Raw genomic sequence first — 21,870 nt, 5'->3', positions numbered from 1 at the left:
TTTCTCAACCTACAATAAAAGTTCTATGTAAATCGAAAGTGTGCATGTCTAAATGCATCTGTCTTCCCACTAAACTTTATATATCATCATCTTCAGGCCCTGATCCTGTAATTTAGGGTGACCAGATGTCCCGTTTTTATAGGGACAGTCCTGTCACTCCCCTCCCCCCCATATAGGCGCTTATTACCCCCCATCCCCGTCCCGTTTTTTCACAGGTGCTATCTGGTCACCCTTCTGCAATTTGATCTGTGCTCAGGAACTTCTGTGCCCATTAATTTCATTGGGACTCTGTGTACATGCAGGGGTTCACTTTTGCAGCTCAGATTGCAGGATTCAGCACTGTTAGCTCATAAGCTCCTGAAGGCAGAGGTGGTGGTGGTAGTGTGTGTCCTCTGTATCTGATACAATGGAGTCCTGATCCTGATTGGAGTCTCTGGATACTACTGCAATATAAATGTGCTACAATAATTGCACTGTTTTTTTCATTGCAAGTGCAAATACAAACGGATGCCAACCGGCTAAGCCAATGGAGTGTCTCTTCCATCATAACTAGTGCAGTTACACTAGTAACACTATAAACTTTGCAATGTATTTAATGGCAGATGAATGGTTTTAGAAGGATAGCATGGATTATAATAGTGACATGATGTTACACAGACATACACTTTTTAGAACAGCGATCTGCTGTGAAACATTACTGTGAGTTATTAGTTTGGTTTTAAACACAATGTAATACCAGGATTTTATTTTCTTACTAGTGAATTGAATTCAAAACTGCAAGACACTTTGGAACAAATAGAGGTAAGAATTAGTGTTTGGATTTTTATAATATGTGAATATTTTTACATTTCAAAGTTTATTGTGACTTCCTAATTCAAATATTTTGGCATTAGCAGTTATTGTACATAGGAATTACTTTAAAATGTTATCTCTGTAATGCTTTAGACATTGTAGTTCATATGGAATTGCGTGCACAGAGTTAAACCCACAGTAGTATGATAGCTATACTTGTGGGCCCTATATTTAATTAAAGTTTATGCCAGCATTTAATTTTAAAGCAGTCAGAAAGGAATGGAGTTTATCTGGGATATGGCATTCTATATACTTTGTGGAAAGTCAGGTTTGTGAGTAGATTAGAAGCAGCTGTAGTATTTTTTTTAAAAGTTTTCCTCATGGTCCTTTTTATATTTCACTTCAGTCTAATTAAAACCTCTACACAACTTTCCTTTTTTTTTTTTTTCCTTCTAGTGATAGGTTTCTCCTCCATGGTCTCATTCTGTGTGGGAATGATTAAAATAGTTGTTGGATTGATGTTGCTTTTATTTTTCCCTTTTAACACAGGCTAGGCATATCTTTTTTTTTTCACTCAGATTTCACATTCCCACTTCTCTTTCATTGATTCACGGTTTCTGATTCCTACCTGACAAGATTCTTATTAGCAACTAACTTTTCATCTTGTGATAATCCGACTGAACAGATTTTGAATTAATTTGCTGAAAGGGCTGCATGCACCTCTACATCCTTCCTCATTGCTCTGTAAAGTAAATCCTGCCTTGTATTAAATTCTGCTGAAGCAGCAGCAATTTACAGGTAGTTCATGTTAACACTCAAGCTCTTGATTGGTTTCAGAGTAACAGCCATGTTAGTCTGTATTCACAAAAAGAAAAGAAGTACTTGTGGCACCTTAGAGACTAACCAATTTATTTGAGCATAAGCTTTCGTGAGCTACAGCTCACTTCATCGGATGCATCCGATGCTGATGAAGTGAGCTGTAGCTCACGAAAGCTTATGCTCAAATAAATTGGTTAGTCTCTAAGGTGCCACAAGTACTCCTTTTCTTTAAGCTCTTGATTGTTCAGGATACACAGGTGACTGAGAGACAGACACTGGAATGGATTTTAACTGGTAGACTTTAGTAGCTTAACAGTGGGTAGGGATGGTATATGCTCACCCATCTCTCATACCAGGCATTTAACTGAGTCCCGTGTGGGGTTACTAAGCTCTTACCAAATCACTGGTAACTTGCGGTGGACCTCTTTGCCTATCCCTGACACCCAGGACTCAGCTCACTTCTGAGTCCTCTAACTCAGGTGGGCAGAGACGAGTACCAAGAGAGACCTTTTTCTTCAAAGATTTCAGGCTTCTCTTCCTCCTTACTGGTGCTGGGTGTCATAAATATAAATGGAAGGGTAAACCCCTTTAAAATCCCTCCTGGCCAGAGGAAAACTCCTCTCGCATGTAAAGGGTTAAGAAGCTAAAGGTAACCTCGCTGGCACCTGACCAAAATGACCAATGAGGAGACAAGATACTTTCAAAAGCTGGGAGGAGGGAGAGAAACAAAGGGTCTTGGTCTGTCTATATTCTGTCTTTGCCGGGGATAGACCAGAAATGGAGTCTTAGAACTTTTAGTAAGTAATCTAGCTAGGTATGTGTTAGATTATGATTTCTTTAAATGGCTGAGAAAAGAATTGTGCTGAATAGAATAACTATTTCTGTCTGTGTATCTTTTTTGTAACTTAAGGTTTTGCCTAGAGGGGTTCTCTGTGTTTTGAATCTAATTACCCTGTAAAGTATCTACCATCCTGATTTTACAGAGGGGATTTCTTTATTTCTATTTACTTCTATTTCTATTAAAAGTCTTCTTGTAAGAAAACTGAATGCTTTTTCATTGTTCTTAAGATCCAAGGGTCTGGGTCTGTAGTCACCTAGGCAAATAGGTGAGGCTTTTTACCAAACCTTGTCCAGGAAGTGGGGTGCAAGGTTTTGGGAAGTATTTGTGGGGAAAGACGTTTCCAAACAGCTCTTCCCCAGTAACCAGTATTAGTTGGTGGTGGTAGCGGCCAATCCAAGGACAAAGGGTGGAATATTTTGTACCTTAGGGAAGTTTTGACCTAAGCTGGTAAAGATAAGCTTAGAAGGTTTTCATGCAGGTCCCCACATCTGTACCCTAGCGTTCAGAGTGGGGGAGGAACCTTGACACAGGGTCTACCAGTGAAATTTCAGGTCTCATTTATCTGTGGGAGCTGGCCCTTTTAGCCTTTATCCACATTGGATAGTGGCCACAAGTTGCAACAGACTGCACATTTCTATATTCCCTTAATATTAGAATTCCGAATCCTAGTTGTCTTTACCCCACCAGTGCTTCCACGATGCTGTGAGGAAGGTGAAAACCTATTGGACCTTAGCCAGTTTGGCCCAATGAAAGAAAATCCTTTCCTCATCCCCCAAAAATAGGCAATTGGTCATACCCACAGTATCCTGGAAACACAGCTCACTATCTAAAACTACAGGGTGGGAAGGCAGGACAGCTGAAGAGGCAAAAGGCATCAGCAGTCTAGCGAGAAGTTTTTAAATTTGTTTTTTGAGGGAGGCAATCAGCTACAAGTCTCCCTTCTCCCCCTTAGCCAGTCACTGGGATACAGCAAACTTGAGGAGAGGGGAAGGCTAGCACAGGCATTTTGGGGCAGGTATTCCTCTCCCCCACTGGGAGTGGTGCATCCCCTTTTTGATCCAAACAGCAACATTCTCTCCCTCTCCCCCTGGCCTGACCTGTAGAGATGTGAGCATCATTTTTCAGGCACAAGCTTTCTCCCCTTCACCTCCGTTTTTGGGAACAGTACATTCTGCCTGTGGTCTGACCAGATGTCCCTATCTCCCTTCTGTCCCTGTTCAAGAAAGAGAAGTCCTCTTTTAAACACTGGAATTAGGTATGTCATACACATTGCAAAGATTAACATAAGGTCAGCCTGTGCTTCATGGAGTGTGTTATATTATCAATTATTTGAGAATATAAGAACTCTTGTTCAGCTGGTTAATCTTTTAGTAGTGGCACTTTTCAGTTGTTGAGTGCTTCTGTTTCTTCCCATGCATTTTGTCAGTCTGCTACTTCAAAGCACAATGTTAGGTTCAAAATTTGCCTTTTTCTGAATATTTATTTTCTGTTACCCAAGTAATACTTAAGACAACTATATCTGGAGGATAAGAGAAAAATTCTCTAATTTTTTCATTTAATTTACATTGTGCATTTGATAGCAATCTGTGCTTAGTCACTTTGACTCTCTCATGTTCCTGCTTTGTGTGAATCTTTCACACAGAAGTAGGGGAGGGAAAATTATTGTATTACACACAAAAAAGGAAAGCGGGGTTTAAATCCACAAAAATTGGTTGGGGAATTGCAGAAGTTGTAGTAGCTGAAACTATATTCAATTTATTTTGTATTCACTCTGGTTCTTTCTGCTTCGAGGTCAGACTAGATGATTGAATAATAGTCCCTTCTGGCCTTAAAAAATAAAACAAAAAAATCTATGAATCATATCCCCCATGCTCTTAGTTATGGTCCCAATCTGTTTGCCTAGCCCATTCCAGTCTCCCCTTCTGCTCCCTGTCCTCAGTCAGTATTCCTCCATCCCAGCTTTCAGTCCCAGTTTCCTTCCCCCTTCACCAGCCTGAAAATCTCCATTCCAAGTTGTGTATTCCTAGGCCTTTTGTCCCAGTTTACTCCCATCCGAACCTGGCATCCAGCTCTTGTTCCTTGTGCATTTGAATCAGGCAGCTTCCTTCAGAAGGCTCTCTGGGCATCAGCAGTGTGAAGTACTGAGAGTTCAGGAGAGACACGCTTTAAGTTCTGGATCCTGGCTGCAATTTGCAGAGGAAGTCCTGTTTGGTCCCAGGCTGGAGCATGCTCAGTATGGATGGAATTTTTGGAGTTTTCAGCTGTGAAGCTGTAACAAGTCTCTGTGGAGCATGTACAAATTGCGATTTTATTTATTTATTTATTTTTAAGGCTTATAACTTGGCCAAATTTGGGTGGATTTTCATGGGTATGGCAAAAGGCACATGCCTGACATGAAGACCTTTGCCTGCCCCTAGAAAATTACAAGTCCCTGCTCCACAGTATTGGACAGTAGAGCTTTTCAAAGAAGTCTCCAGAATCTTTTTAACATGAGCAAAACAGCATATTTTTCACTAGCCTCAAACTTAGACATGGCTAAGCCATTTTGGCTGAAATACTGAGGCAGTCACCTGGCCTGGCAAATTTGTGTCTAACTAATTAAAGTTTATCAGAGTTAAGAGTTGAAAACATGGACTTACTATGGGAAGCGTCGGGCTAACTTAATAGATGATGCTACCAGCCCCTGTAATAAATATGGATTAAAACCTCATAGTGTAATAAAATAACTCCTTGGTTCCTTTTATTGAATGTTTAACATTTACTTCTTTAATTAAATTAGGAACAATTAGATGTAGCCCTCTCCAAAATATGCAAGAACTTTGATATCAATCATTATACCAAGGTGCAGCAGGCTTACAGACTACTTGGAAAGACACAGGTTAGTACTTATTCTTCATATTTTATAAAGAAAATAAATGCTGCCACAATATTAAGTTGGCAAGGACTACCTTGGAAACTTATTTATTGACAGCGCTCTATCTTGTTCGCATACGTGTTTATAAAGACTTTAGCAATGCTCATATTTGTTGTGATCGGTTGCATGGTAATGCAAAATGTCGTTTCTGATCAATATGGAGCTGTTGTAGCCATTCCATACTAGAGGTTGCAGCTGAGTTTAAACCCAGTTTATGTAACTGTCTTGCCGATCTAAAACCTTGGATAGGATTGCAATACTCTTTTGGTTAAGTCACGTTTCATTAAGATATACGGTAGTTACTGGAGAATCATGATAACAGGGGGATCCAGTTAACTCCAACCTGGATAGTAGAGGTCAGAGCGATATATATATTTTAAAGAGCTCAAGGAAAGTAGGAGCTAGGACTGAGGATGTTCTGGAGAGACCTTAGTAATAGACAAGCTTGAGGAGGAAAGTTAGGCTGAGGTTTGTATTGTGGTGCTGGTGTCTCTGGGTTATCAATAAAACAGCCCCCCAGGGAAGGGGTAGTTTGGACACTATCTCAGGGTCTCTGTGTTCTGTTGAGGATGAGGTAAGGACTTAGCCCAGGTTTTCCTGGTCATGGATTTGTTGATTTATCTGGCAATGTGTGAGGCCTGGTTGACCTTAGAATGCTAATTTTTTAACAGTGCTTTAATCCATGTGGATTTGCTCTTTTCAGTGCTTTTGTTGTTGTGGCAACAACATAATTTTTCAAGTGTATGTAAATTGTTTTTTGGTGCTTTGGTTTTGGTCCTATTTTATTTATTAACTTAAAGCATTTTTCAAAAGTATTAAAATACTCCAAAATAAGCAGTTGTGTCAGGAAAAAGATGGTAATCTGTAAATTTTTTTTAATGTATTTGGAAGAATCAACTCATTTATTAAATGCAAGGCTTTAAAAGTATATAGAACCCATCTGTGGTTCCAAAGTATAATGTATGATATGTTGGGAAATGTCAATAAGCAAATTAATCAAACATACGTAAATAATTAAACATTTTTTAATGAATGTGGCTAACTTGTGAGAGTTTTCTGATCAACAGAATGAAACAGTGAGTAGTATTTTAGACCTTACATACATCATAAAGCAGGAACTTTTTTTCTTAACTGACATTACTGATACTGCAGTATTGGCTATATTTTTATTTGAAAGATGTCAGTTCTAGACATGTCCTGAAACACACTTCAGTATATGCAGAGCACAAAATGAAGTCTCCCTATTTTAATTGCTGTTCATTTTGGGTAACTTTAGTACCAAACCTTTTTAAGGCCTTCATTTTTCATTCTATTTAGATTATGTAATTCAAGCTAGGTTTAGCGGAAAATGCTCCGATTGATTATTTGCTTCTCTGTTCTGTATTTGGAAAGAAGCAGAATGACATTCGTATCTTACTCTCTTCCATCAGTAACTGGGGAGGAAGATAAAAGGCAACTATTAACTTTCACTCAAAAGTGTTTAACTTTATCTGGTCCTGTGGAGTTAAGAATATTAAAAGAATGGCTAAGGAGCTCTCTGAAACGTTAATTTTGTTGTTTGTTTTTTTTTTAAACAAATCTTGGAACACTTTGAAAGTTCCAAAGGACTGGAAAAACTAATGTTTTACCGATATTTAAAAAGGGTAACGGGAAAACCCAGGAAACTATAAGGCAGTTAGACTGATCTAGATCCTAGGCAAAATCATGGAAAAACTGATAGGGGATGCAATCAGTAAAATATTAAAGATGTTAACATATTTAATGCCACTCAATGTGTTTGCGTGGAAAATAGGTCTTGTCAAACTAGATATAATTTTTGATGCGATTACAACTTTGGGCTTGTAAATATAACTGTGTTAATGTAATATACTTAGCCTTCTGTAAGGCATTTGGCTTTGTCCTGCATGATCTGATAAAAAAAAATAGCATTCTGCAAAATCAATGTAATTCACATTAAATAGATTAAAAATAGGTTAGCTGATAAATCTTTAAAAAGATTGTAAATGGGAAATAGTAATCAAATGTGTTGTTTTTGTTTTTGTTTTTTTTTCCCTAGTGGGATCCCACAGGGATCTGTACTCACCCCAATGCTATTCACTATCTTTAGTAATGATCTGGAAGAAAATATAAAATTGCTGGTAAAAACTGCGGATGACACAAATTGAAGTGGTAAATAATGATAGGGACTGATGAAATGATAAGACCCACCAAGACTATATGAAAGGTTTCAGAGTAACAGCCGTGTTAGTCTGTATTCGCAAAAAGAAAAGGAGTACTTGTGGCACCTTAGAGACTAACCAATTTATTTGAGCATAAGCTTTCGTGAGCTACAGCTCACTTCATCGGATGCATACTGTGGAAAGTTTAGAAGATCTTATTATATACACACAAAGCATGAAAAAATACCTCCTCCCTGGTCTCTCTGGTCACGCGATTATAGACATGAAAGTCATTATTTTACAACAAAAAAACTTCAAATCCAGACTCCAGCGAGAAACTGCTGAATTGGAATTCATTTGCAAATTGGATACAATTAACTTAGGCTTGAATAGAGACTGGGAGTGGCTTAGTCATTATGCAAGGTAGCCTATTTCCCCTTGTTTTTTCCTCGCGCCCCTTTCCCCCCCCCCCGACGTTCTTGTTAAACCCTGGATTTGTGCTGGAAATGGCCCACCTTGATTATCTTACACAATGTAAGGAGAGTGGTCACTTTAGATAAGCTATTACCAGCAGGAGAGTGGGGTGGGAGGAGGTATTGTTTCATGGTCTCTGTGTGTATATAATAAGATCTTCTAAACTTTCCACAGTATGCATCTGATGAAGTGAGCTGTAGCTCACGAAAGCTTATGCTCAAATAAATTGGTTAGTCTCTAACGTGCCACAAGTACTCCTTTTCTTTTCAAGACTGTATGGTAATGTGAGCTCATTTGAACAACATATGTTTTACCAGAGCCAAGTGGTAGGTTATACATCTGGGAACAAAGAATGTAGGTCACACTTACAAGGTGGGTGAATGTGTCCTGTAGAGCAGTGACTCTGAAAAGGACATAAAGGTCTGGTAGATAACCAGATGAACTTAACCAATCAATGTAATGCTCTTCTGCTTTTCCTTCCTTTTTCAGACAGCGATGGACCAACTACATATGCACTTCACTCAAGCCATTCACAACACAGTGTTCCAAGTAGTTCTTGGGTACGTAGAGCTGTGCGCAGGAAACTCGGATACCAAATTTCAGAAGCTACAGTACAAGGACCTCTGCACAGTACGTGGTAACATAGTTGTCTTACATAGTATTTGCATACTTTTTTCTTTGCATATCACCTTTAACATGTCTCATTTTAAGACTGTGTGTGTGTGTGTATATTTATATTATGGTTATTAAAATGATCTTAATTTCAGCTGTTGTTACAATCACTTAATAAAATTTGCATAGAGTTAATGAGAGACTAGTTCATCAAAATCCTGTGTGGGTTTGGATTAAGATGATACTTGGTACTTTGAGATTCAAAAGTGTGATCATACACTCAAATTAGTGTTAAAAAAGAGAGACAGAAATTTCAGACCACAAATAGGAGATAAATACTTCATACTTCTGAATTCAGGGCTTGATGTTTACCCAGAATTGCCATTGATTTCAGTGAATTCAGGATCAGGCTCTGAGTTGGAATAGTGCGTAACATAGTGAATTTCACTGAAGGCTTGATCCAAAGCAGATTGAAGTAAATGGGAATCTTTTCTCCTAATTTTGAGTCAGGTCCATAATTCCAGCAAATTAAAGAGACCCATATATGACTTTAATATTGAGATTCAAAAGCCTGATTAAAGGAGGCTTACACAATGTGGTTACAATACATTTTCCTTTAACTAGTATGCTTGCACGTGCTGTGTATCTGTGTATATCTCACTTTGGAAAAAATTAAAATGTCTTGAACATATGATGTAGAATCCTATTCTATTTAAAAAACAGAAAACTAATTATAAGAATTTCCTTTCCTCAAAATATTAAATAAATGTATAACTAGCATCTATTACTGGGAATTTTTCAAAAATATTTTATTAGAAAAAGTGATTATTTTAAATGCTACTTTCAATATACTTTTTATCTTGCTTCATTTGTGATCATACCATTAAACTCTGAGGGATTTCATTACTTTTTGAAAAAATAGTGGAAAATTAGTGAGCTCAGAGGTACTTCAGTTCAGCCAGACATTGACATGAAACTTGAAATTGTATCTCTAGATTGAAGGTACTGAAAGAAATTTGTGTATCACAGATTGAGCCCTCAAATATTCTCACACTTGACCAAACCTTGACTAACTCAAACTTCTGACCAACTCCTTCAATCATTCTATTAAATCGAAGTATAGTAGCAAAAAGATTTAAATTCCTTCACTGATTATTATGCTGCTCTTTCATTTCTTAGAAATGTTCTGGAATTGCTTAGCTTCAACCAGTAAACACTTCTGCATTTAAGATTTTTTTTTATTTTATTTAATAGGACACTCATGTTGATTTCAGGCCCAAAATATATTTTGAAAAGAGGAGTACAGACCCTAAGATCTGTGGTACTGGGAAGCTGATTTTCAAATCACCTTCAGAGGAGAGGAAGGGCTTATCCAATAAGGCTCCAGAAGGGTGGAGTAGAGAAGTGGCAGGGACCAGCAGTGGATGGCATTTCCATTATACAGATAAATTGATGCACAATGTGGTAAAAAGAATGAAGACACCAAATCCCTTGCTCTGTTCACTAAACCAGGGGTTCTCAAACTGTGTGTCGGGACCCCAAAATGGGTCACGACCCCATTTTAATGGGGTCGCAAGGGCTGGCATTAGACTTGCTGGGGCCCAGGGCCAAAGCCTAAGCCCTACCAGCCAGGGCCAAAGGCTGAGGGCTTCAGCCTGGGATGGTGGGGCTCAAGTTACAGGCCCCCTGCCTGGGGCTGAAGGCCCTGGGCTTTTGCTTTGTTCCTCCTGCCCAGGACAATGGGACTCTGTCTTTGCTCCCCCACCCAGGGCAGTGGAGCTCAGGTGGGCTCAGGCTTCGGTCCTCTGTCCTGGGGTTGTGTAGTAATTTTTGTTGTCAGAAGCGGGTCGCAGTGCAGTGAAGTTTGAGAACCCCTTCATTCTCTCTGAAGTCTGCTGCTTTTTCATGTTTCTTCATTCTCTTAAACTTTGATTTTTTAAAAAAAAAATTAAAAAAAATTCTTTTAGCATTGTTTTTTTTTAAATTGAATTCTGCTGTTTCCTCTCCCTTCCATGACTTTCTAGAGTCCTCTGTAGTGATTCCCTTTCTTCACTGATATTTGTAACACTACCTAATTTAATTGTTTGCAGACTATAGTAATGTGCTGGTCCAATTTCTTTCAGACTCTCAATTAACTGTGTAGTGTTGGTAGTCTCCACTCCTGCTTACATCCTTACTATGTAGAAAGATTTATATGTTACTGGAAATTCTCAATTCCATGTTTTCTTAAAACAGCTTACCTTCTCTGAATTACAACATGGTTTCATATGTCATTAGCTTAATTGATTTTCTTTCTTTGTGAACAAAGCAAATAACTGATATTTTCAAGTTATGTGGCACTTCAGAGGTTACTGTCTGGTTCTCTGTATAAAGAGATTTGATGCACAGCAAAAGATGTCCCTATATTTAAGGCACAATGAATATGGCACAATAATATGAAGTTCTCTTGAAATATGGTATGATGTTGATTTAAAATTCTTGAAACACATTCCTCACTTTCTTGGTAAACTCTGTGTATCTCAGGGATCTAGTGCAAAGTGACAATTAAGGCTAGTATTAGTATGTATTTCAAATAGTTCTGTAAAATGTTGGCTGCACAGTTAGTTGGTTCATTTTTTGATATTCTAATGAAAAATTGAAATGTATTTTTCAATAAGACTCATTCTCAGGTTGAGAGCCAAAAGCAAACTCTCTTTTCTCTCTCTCTTTCTCTCTTCTCCCCGCCCCCAACCATTTCCACATTTGAACATGGACTTTTGCACAAATCGTGAAAAGAATGACTTTGTGTGGCAATGATTGCAGAAACTTACTGAGACCAATGAATCCGATGCATCCGATGAAGTGAGCTGTAGCTCACGAAAGCTTATGCTCAAATAAATTGGTTAGTCTCTAAGGTGCCACAAGTACTCCTTTTCTTTTTGAGATCAAAATGCTTAGTGCAAAATTGCTTTAATTCATGTCAAAAGTCAACAAGATGATACAAATCCAACAAACCAGGTGTCTCTCAAAATTGGGCTTCCCTGGTTCCTCCACAGGACTGACAATTCCTGAGTTACTTTCTGGATTTCAAATCTGCCCCTCTGAGTCTACTTCAATTGCTTCTTTCCCCAGGTACTTTGTCATTCTCTCCCTGGACTCAAGGTTTGGAGCTCTCAACTGAGAGTTAACTTCCTTTTTAAGATAATAAAAAACAAGCCCTCTTGCTGTTCAGTACCTCCCCATCAATAGGCTTTTATGGTGTCTTCCTATTGCAGGATGTGGTCAGTGTCTAAGTCTGCCCATTGATGGAACCAGTTCTTTGACTAGGCCCAATTAGGTTTAAATGTAATTGCCTATTGCAATACCTTCATAGGAGAAGTAAGACTGAATAAAACTTTCAGGCTGGAACATTACAGCAATTCTATTTCATTCCCACTTCTTCATAAAAAGGAACCCACCATATTCAGCACTTGTATCAAGGTTGCCAGGTAGTAAGTAGTCTGAGACTAAAAAAATCAGCTTTATTTGTCTGTATCTAATAGAGCTAGGACCCTGTATGTTCATTACAATGTAAAATCAGGAAACTTTTAACATAAAAGTAGCTAATCAGCCCCAGGCTGCTTAGTCAAATTAAACATTTTCAGTCATATTAAATTTTAAATCTTCCCTTTGAGTAGATTTACTGTTGTGATTTTCTGGAAATCTTTCTGATGAACCCATTTGACTCTGTTTGATGTGTGTTCTGGAATGAAATTCAGAATGTCTCCAGGGACGTTTGCTTGTATAACAAAAACGTATGCCAAATCAATAGATTTAGGATGCTGTGATGGCACTTGCAGATTCCTTAAAAGTACTCTTTTGTTATTCTTGAATAGTGACTGCTGGAGTCCCAGGTGAGGATATCCATACTTGAGAAACTTTATTTTCAAAATTTCTTGCATTCATGTTCTGTGCAGTAATGGGTTTTTTTTTTTAACCACTAAAATAACCTGTCTATAAACCTTCAGTGAACACTGTATATGGAATGCTAAAATGTTTGTCTGTATTTTGCACTGAATCTACCATAATATATATTACCTATTTATTTTATATGTATACTTGTTCCGAAGTCAGGTTTTGATTGCATGCTAATGTAAAAAAGCATTATTTTCTCTTCATTCGTTCTTGGTCATGTACAGCATATTGCAAGCCAGTGTCCTAATAAGCCTGTTGCAAGCCTGTTCAATTAACTTCCTTGCTGAGCTTGTTTGTTCTGCGGGCATGTTCTGTCCGAACTGCTACACATCCTTCTTTTCTGTTGATTAGTTCTGCAGCAGAGAAGCTTTGAGATACGTTCCCTATACATTAATTTTGTTTCCCTGAGCCTAGTTCAAAGAAATTCAGCTGTTCATTTTACTTACCTGCCTTGTGAAAATGGATTTATTTTGGGACCTAATCAGTATACCAGACCCTCGCTAGAACGCGGGATTTGGGATCCGTGCACGGTACCGCGTTAACGTGGGGAAATTAGTTGCAATTAAAGTAATTAAATTTGGAATCCAAGGCCACGACAGCGTTGTATGCAAAATCGCGACATATAGATGCGCGTTCTAGCGAGGGTCCGGTGTACTGTTGTTTTCTGTTTAAGCTTGCTGGCTATCTTGAAGTAGAAACATCTCCATTTAGAGATCTGAAAGATTTAAGTTTTTGTTCTTAGTTCACTGTGTCTCAGTATGTTTTTATATTGGTTCTTGCCAACTACGCTAGAAGCACTATGGTTACTGGTCAGTGAATGGACCAGCATGGTTCCTCACATGCTAAGTGCTATTTGTATGGATTTATTCAAGCAAAGTGGATTATGTTTCTTATAATGCATGACCACCTTGAGAATTCATTATGTCAGGAGCACATTAAACTATCTAAAGTATTAACATATGAATACTGTTTGAAGTAACATGATAGTTTTGAAAGATTATTTACATTCATATGGCACAAATCAATCCAAATTATTGTGTATCCCTTCATGAATTAAATGCAGCTCGTTTTGATGTGAAATATAGCTGTTTTTAACAGCGCAGAGCAACTTACATAACCATTTAGGGGAGGTAATAGAGGATGACACAGCCAATTGAAATGGCAGGGTAGCTTGCTGAGTTAAGCAAAATCATAAAATGACAGAATTGTAGGGCTGGAATGAGCATTGAAAGGTCATCTAGTCCGCCCCATGTGCTGAGGCAGGATCAAGTATATCTAGACCATCCCTGACAGGTGTTTGTGTAACCTGTTCTTAAAAAATTTCCAAAGGGGGGAATTCCATGTCCTCCCTTGAAAGCCTATTTTAGAACTTAACAATCCCTTGTAGTTAAAGTTTTTCCTAATATCTAACCTAAATCTCCCTTGCTGCATTATAAGCCGATTACTTCGTATTCTACCTTGAGTGCACCTGGAGAACAATTTATCAGAGTCCTCTTTATAAAAGCCATATCTGAAGACTTTAATCAGGTCCCCCTCCCCCACACTCTTCTTTTTCAAGACTTAAACATACCCGGGTTTTTAACCTTTAATAAGTCAGGTTTTCTAAACCTTTTATCATTTTTGTCGCTGTCTTCTGGACTCTCTCCAATTTGTCCACGTCTTTCTTAAAGTGTGGTGCCCAGAACTGGACACAGTTCTCCAGCTGGGGTGCCAAGTAGAATGGGACAATTACCTCCTGTCTAATATATGACGGTCCTGTTAATACACCCCACAATATTAGCCTTTTTTTGCAACTGAATCACATTGTTGACTCATAATCACTTTGTGATCCACTATAACCCCCAGATCCTTTTCAGCAGTACTACCACTAGCCAGTTTTCCCCCTTTTTTAGCTGTGCATTTGATTTTTTTTCTTTTTAAGTGTAGTATATTGTACTTGTCTTTCTTTAATTTCATCTTGTTGAATTCAGACCAGTTCTCCAATTTGTCAAGATTATTTTGTATTCTAATCCTGTCATCCAAAGTGTCAGCAACCCCGCCCAGTGGTGTCACCTGCAAACTTCATAAGCATATTCCCAACTCTGTTATCCAGGTCATTAATGAAAATATTGAATAGTACCAGACACAGGACAAACCTCTATGTGACCCTGCTTGATACATCTCCCCATTTTGCCAGTGAACCCTTGATAACTACTCTTTGAGGATGGCCTTATAGTAATTGCACCAAGAACACATTTTTCTAATTTGCTTATGAGAGTGTCATGTGAAACTGTCTGAAAAGCCTTACTCAGATCAGGATATATATCGCATCTACAGCTTCCCCCTATCCATTAGGCCAGTAACTCAGTCAAAGAAGGAAACTAGGTTGGTTTGGCATTATTCTTGCCAAATTCATATTGGATATTACTTATAACACACATCCTATAGGTGGTTACATATTGATGATAATTTGTTCCAATATCTTTCCAGGTTTCGAAGTCAGGCCTTCTGATCTACAGATCTCTGGGTCCTCTTTGTTCCCCTTTTTAAAGATATAGGTACTGTGTTTCTCCTCCTCTGGGACCTCAGCTGTTCTCCAGGAGTTCTCAAAGATAATCACTAACAGTCCCAAGATAGCTTCAGCTAATTCCTTATGTACCCTGGGATGAATTTGATCAGGGCCTGCCAACTTGATTACATCTAACTCATTTAAATATTCTTTAACCTGTTCTTTTCCTCTTTTTGCTTGTATTCCTTTCTCATCATTGTAAATATTGTGTTAAGCATCTGGTAGCAATTTAATATAAATAAAACATAATACTACAAAATTTTGGTCTTAGTTTTGACAATATATATAGTGTCTATGATATGTCTGTGAATAACATCAGCAGGAGACTTTTTTTGTTATCTTAAACACAGTGCCATCTTTTCTTCATGTTTTAGAGAGGACTGGTGCTATAACTTAGTAATTTATGGCCATATGGTTGTCGAAGATTGTACTCACAGGTGCCCAACTTATTTACACTGTGCAGTTATGTTGACTCGATATGAAATCTGCCCAGAATTATAATTAATAATAAAAAAACTGAAAAGACTTAATGATTAATGTGAGGTCTCAAGATACTTTCACCAGGGACATATATTAACTCTAAAGAATGATCCTCATGAGTATTTAATCACTGGCAGAGTGTAAGTGAATATGAATGGCCTGAGCAGTGTATCTTACAACCAGGAATATTACTCAAGTGAGAGAGACAAGTGAACCTGACTGAGTAGAAAATAAAAGTATGCTTCCATTTCAGATTATAATTGTTTCTAATAAAGCTGAGAAAATGGGAAGGCTTAAGTAACATCCACATTTATTTGTATATCTCTCCAGTTTATATTTGCTATCAAACCACACTTAATTTTCAAATGTTTACCTACTTTTTCTTCAAACATCTTTTGACCACTAAGAATTCTCAGTGTTAAGAAACCACAAATAATAGATCAGTAGATAATCAAAAGATGTGAATCCCTTGGAATGAAACTGATGCTAAAATTTTAGCCCTATGTATGTAGTATTTGGTAATTTAGATAATTTGGATAGGATTCCATTATTTTGTGTGTTTAAAACAGAATAGCTAAGGTTTTGACATATTGATTTTTACGTGAGTGGGTACCTCGTATGTTTGAAGCCTTATACAGCCATTGAACAAACTTCACTGAGAATTAAAAGTTAAATCATAGGTATTGAGGGAGGCTAATTAAGGAGTATAGCGACAACATAGTAAACTTTGCAAAGTAATTCTAGTTATTATCATAACCTAACCTTGCAGAAGTCTACTTTGGGTAAAGAAATAGCAGAAATGTATGAACTGCTCACCACAACTCGATTCACGTAATTTAAGTGTTAATTTCAGGCCTAGGTGGGAACATTTAAACATGAACATCATAAAGCAACAGCACTCTAAAATGCAGACTCAATCGGGCACATTCTTTTAAATTTTCATCCAGATTTGAGGCTTTGCCTCTTGATGGCAAATGAACCAGAATGATGAGTTTATCATCTCATATATTGCACGATCTCTGTGCTGTCCCTGCTTGCCCTTACCACATAGGAGATGAATGTATTTGCTTTCTTGCTGCATAACTCCAGTGTAGAAATATGTATTATATTCAATTAAAGCCTTTTTATGAGGTTGATGGTCTGCTCTCTAATGAAATCTTAAAATGCAAATGGCAGTGTTTGAGAGGGTTTTGCTTAGCCTTCAATCTAGACAATTTGGACAATCTAGACAAACCAAGTTGGCCTCTCGGTGCTACTGCACATATTAGAGTAATTTAATTATTGTGGTGTCCAGAGCCTTTAAGCAAGATAGGGGCCCCATTGTACTGGGTACTGTGCAAACGCGGAGAGACAAAACCTGCTTTGAGGAGCTTACACTCTAAATAGATAAGGCAGGAAAAGGGTGAGAGAGGAAACAGAGGCACAGAAAGAGAAAGTAATCTGTCCACAAGGTCACCCAGTGGACCAATGGCAGAGCCGGGGCAGAGTCTAGATCTCCAAACTCTGTCCTGTACCCTAGCCAATAGACCACACTGCCTCCCTTTTTATTCTGACTGTGCTAGAGATACAATTAGGATAAATACATGTGAAATAAATGTTTGGCATTGGTCCGGTTTCTAGTGAACAGTGGTCGAAATATCAAAACCAGCATCTTAACAAATTAGTCCTTGTAGAGAGCCAAGCATTGAGTGGACATTCACAGATTGTAGTCCCCTCCAAAACAGGGATGACTGTGTAAACTTTTAATGGTGCAGTTCGTATTGTATGTTTCGCAACCAATATAAGACCTAAAGTAACTCTCTAACATTTTTATTTGAAACTAAAACTCGTAAGTATTAAGCACTTCACAATCCCATGTTGGGACTGGGTAACAAATGGCAAAACAGCCTCTTTTTTTTGTTTATTCGGAAAACTGAGCTGAACTGTTAGTTTTCTCACAGGCCTAACTTTTCTTTTCTGTAGCATATTACATCAGACAGCTACATTCCATGTCTTGCTGACCTATGCAAAGCACTCTGGGAAGTCATGCTCAGTTATTATCGAACGATGGAATGGCATGAGAAACATGACCGAGATGAGGGAACTGCTTCGTCTTCTGGTAAGATATGACTTTTGAACTAATTCTCTTGTATTCTGTTTGAAAATAAAATACAAGTGTTCAAGTTACTAGTTTCTAGTCAGGTACTTCTGTGGCCCTGACCCTATAATATCTTAAATGTTGTTGTTTGTTTTGCTTATCTCCAGTATGTAGTTACTACTGTTTACATGTGTAATCACACATGCGCGCGCACACAGAACCATTACTTTGGAGACTATAAATAATCCGATTGTTTATTAAACTATTCTTTAAAATATCCAGATGTCAACTAGAGTGTGTCATTCTTTAAAAACTTATTTTTTTTCCCTTTAACATTATGTGCTTGCATTTGGAGTCATTATTAATCCATACTTCCTTGAATTTAGTATAGAAAAAACAAATACTGCTGAATACTTGAGTGTCTTAAGCAATTTAAAGCTTCATATATAAAACTGGTAATTTTAAGGGCTGCAACTGTTTCTTAGGTGAGAAACAGGCAAGGTATCAATTTTATGTTTCAGATTTCTTGGAACTATGTCAAAATGTGTAAAACAGACTTTAAGTTTAGTAAATTGGGCTACTGGGATGTTTATTGGGGGAAGTAGCTTTAAAACCGAGTAATATGATTCTCTGTTAATCAATTCAATTATTTTTTGGAATGTTTTGGAAGTGATTCTCCTTACTACAGCCTTTGTCATCTTCGCTCAGTCTGATCTTTGCACTTCTATGCCAACTTACACACCTGGAACTGCCACCCTAAGGCCTGCAACGCTCCTTCACCTTACATCCAGGAAATCCAGAACCTCTGCCTTAAAACCCGCCTGTTCCATGGCACATTGTGACTATAGTATCATCTAGTCTTGAGTAGGCTGTTTTTGAATTGTCCTAGTACACTCCTTTAGCATTCCAAGCACTTGAACCTGTTTGTCTTGCACAGCCCTCTTATACACAGGTTGCACTGTACATAACTTGAATTGATGAGAGTATCTAAAGACAAACATTGTCTACATTCCTGTTAGTCAAGATACTTGGATATGGCAGTAGACGTAGAGTGAAATTCTGGCGCCATTGAAGTCAATTGCAAAACTTCCATTGACTTCAATGGGAGAGGATTTCACCCATGGTCTTTATATCTGCAGACCAGTAGAAACAGTAGCTTCTCTCTCTCTGACAGGTATTTCTGGTAATGCTGTTGCAGATATTTCTCCTTCTCTGTTATAAAAAGCTTGATTTGTGTAAAACAAGTAAAAAAATGTTGTCATCCTTTAGAATGAACTGTGAAGAAAGAATAAAAATGGAGGTGAGAGAAACAGGAGAAAATGGACTAATCTTACCACTCTCTGTACACTTTGAAATCCACCCCTGCATATAAACATATATTTTGAAGTCACACTTACCCACGGTATTAAAATTGATTACATTTGCAGTCATTTAGATTGCCTCTCTACTTCAAAGTTGAAAGCATAATAAATGTATTTTTTCTTCTAAGGGCCTTTAATATATTGCGTAGAGTATTTTTTAAATTAATGAGGGCTAATTTATTAAAAGTAGTATTGCAAATTCAAGTATTCTCCATATGACTAAATTAAAATTCAGATGTTTCTTTTGATGTGCCCCTTAGGGGGAAAAAGTCTTTATTAATCCCCTTTTCTATTCCATTTTACATTATCAATAATACTTTTAAATATTTAAAACTTCTTCAGCATATTCTGTTTTTAAGTTATGCTGTGGAGGTGGATTCTATTGTGAAAATTTGGCTCTCTTTTCTACCTATATAATAATTCAGATATCCTAAAATAAGTGTATGCCACAGCACTGTTGTAATAGCCCATTTCTTTATAATCCTTATATCATTTGTATAACAGACCATTCCCACGAGAGTGGTTATTTCTGGTGCTGCTTAAAACTTTGAATTAAGCAGTGTTCTATATTACTGCAAAACCCATTTTAAAAGAGCCGTTAAGGGTTCTCAGGACAAATTGTTTGGTGGCCTCAGAGTGCGGCCACCAACTCTTGTTGGTGGCTGCTCTCAGACTTTTTTTTCCCTAAAATACTTAATTAGCTTTAGGATAAACAAATATGCACATATACATATCCAAATCATTGTAATTTATTTATTGCTAGCTAGTAAGTCTGTTGTGAAAGTGATATTTACAAACATACAAATATCACATTTTACAGCAGACTTACTCAGCTCTGGCAAGCCTAGGGATAAATTAAGCCCAGGATGGAGGGTCGGAGGAGGCAGTGGTGGGCTGGGACCTGAAGCCCCATTGCCTGAGCCTGAAGCCCTGCAGCTCGGGCCCAGGGATGAGTATTTGTGCAGTGGCAGGCCCCAGCAACTGCCGGAGCCTGGGGCGGGAGCCCAAAGCCCCATGGCTGGAGCCTGCAGCCCCGCCACCCCAGGGCTGAAGCCCAAAGCCTGAGCCCCACCATCCCTGGGAAGGTTGGGGAACTCATCGGCAGCCTGCTCCTCTAGCACTGTGCCCCAGGTGTTTCCAGAGGATGGCAGTGCCCAACCCCTGCTGGCCACCCCAGCAACCAACAGCAAGGTGGTGGATCCAGAGGGATGGGGAGGAGACACTATTTTGGCCCCCTCTTTTCTCCCCCAATCACAGCCCAGGAGACTGTGGCCACCAGAAAAGCCCCTGGTGGCTGCATGCAGCCAGGGGAGAAACGCTGCATTAGACTACATAAAGTGGTATTCTGTTCAGTCACATGTCATGGTCAACATGGTTTCTGTAAAGGGAGATCATGTCTTACTAATCTATTAGAGTTCTTTGAGGGGGTCAACAAACATGTGGACAAGGGAGATCCAGTGGACATAGTGTACTTAGATTTCCAGAAAGCCTTTGACAAGGTCCCTCACCAAAGGCTCTTATGTAAATTAAGTTGTCATGGGATAAGAGGGAAGGTCCTTTCATGGATTGAGAACTAGTTAAAAGACAGGGAATAAAGGGTAGGAATAAATGATACATTTTCAGAATGGAGAGGCATAACTAGTGGTGTTCCCCAAGGGTCAGTCCTAGGGCCAATCCTATTCAACTTATTCGTAAATTTTCTGGAGAAAGGGGTAAACAGTGAGGTGGCAAAGTATTGCAGATGATACTAAACCGCTCAAGATAGTTAAAACCAAAGCAGACTGTGAAGAGCTTCAAAAAGATCTCACAAAACAAAGTGATTGGGCAACAAAATGGCAAATGAAGTTTAATGTGGATAAATGTAAAGTAATGCACATTGGAAAACATAACCCCAACTATACATACAATATGATAGGGGCTAATTTAGCTACAACTAATCAGGAGAAAGATCTTGGAGTCATCGTGGATAGTTCTCTGAAGACCTCCACACAGTGCGCAGTGGCAGTCTAAAAAGCAAACAGGATGTTGGGAATCGTTAAAAAAGGGACAGAGAATAAGACGGAGAATATCTTATTGCCCTTATAAAAATCCCTGGTACGACCACATCTTGAATACTGTGTACAGATGGTCTCCTTATCTCAAAAAAGATATACTGGCATTAGAAAAGGTTCAGAAAAGGGCAACTAAAATGATTAGGGGATTGGAATGGATCCCATATGAGGAGAGATTAAAGAGACTAGCACTTTTCAGCTTGGAAAAGAGGAGACTAAGGGGGGTATGATAGAGTTATATAAAATCATGAGTGGTGTGGAGAAAGTGAATAAGGAAAAGTTATTTACTTGTTCCCATAATATAAGAACTAGGGGCCACCAAATGAAATTAATGGGCAGCTGGTTTAAAACAAATAAAAGGAGGTTCTTCTTTACACAGCGCACAGTCAACCTGTGGAACTCCTTGCCTGAGGAGGTTGTGAAGGCTAGGACTATAACAGGGTTTAAAAGAGAACTGGATAGATTAATGGAGGTTAGGTCCATTAATGGCAATTAGCCAGGGTGGGTAAAGAATGGTGCCCCGAGCCTCTGTTTGTCAGAGGGTGGAGATGGATGGCAGGAGAGAGATCACTTGATCATTACCTGCTAGGTTCACGCCCTCTGGGGCACCTGGCATTGGCCACTGTCAGCAGACAGGATACTGGGCTGGATGGACCCTTGGTCTGACCCAGTATGGCCATTCTTATGTCATTTTAAATTCGCTGTTTGAGTGTTTATATATGTACAGCACTAGTACTACTCTAGATTTTATGTTGCACAAAGAGTAAGTTGCTGACGCCCTTGGCACTTAGTCTAGCTGTTCTGTACAG

The 21,870-nt window shown here is 38.5% G+C and overlaps 1 protein-coding gene across 11 annotated transcripts in view; it reads left to right on the top strand.

The window, feature by feature from the left end:
• The window catches only part of VPS50 (VPS50 subunit of EARP/GARPII complex), a 203,241-nt gene that overhangs the window by 60,943 nt on the left and 120,428 nt on the right, over positions 1-21,870 (top strand). For 10 of the 11 annotated variants that reach the window (XR_012157551.2, XM_073333942.2, XM_073333944.2 and 7 more), the window contains 4 exons: positions 759-801; positions 5,232-5,330; positions 8,489-8,629; positions 17,535-17,670. Coding sequence is in view for 9 of the 11 variants with exons in the window: in XM_073333942.2 (XP_073190043.2) it covers positions 759-801; positions 5,232-5,330; positions 8,489-8,629; positions 17,535-17,670 (419 nt within the window). In the remaining 2 variants the exon portion in view is untranslated. Of the gene's footprint in view, positions 1-758; positions 802-5,231; positions 5,331-8,488; positions 8,630-17,534; positions 17,671-18,918; positions 19,052-21,870 lie in introns of all 11 variants that reach the window. The other variant, XR_012157552.2, reaches the window with a different exon arrangement.

This window comes from Lepidochelys kempii, chromosome 2 (genome assembly GCF_965140285.1).
Source record: "Lepidochelys kempii isolate rLepKem1 chromosome 2, rLepKem1.hap1, whole genome shotgun sequence".
In the NCBI taxonomy this organism is placed as follows: domain Eukaryota; kingdom Metazoa; phylum Chordata; order Testudines; family Cheloniidae; genus Lepidochelys; species Lepidochelys kempii.
Note: the sequence above shows the minus strand (reverse complement) of the source record. Positions and strands in the feature narration are given on the sequence as shown.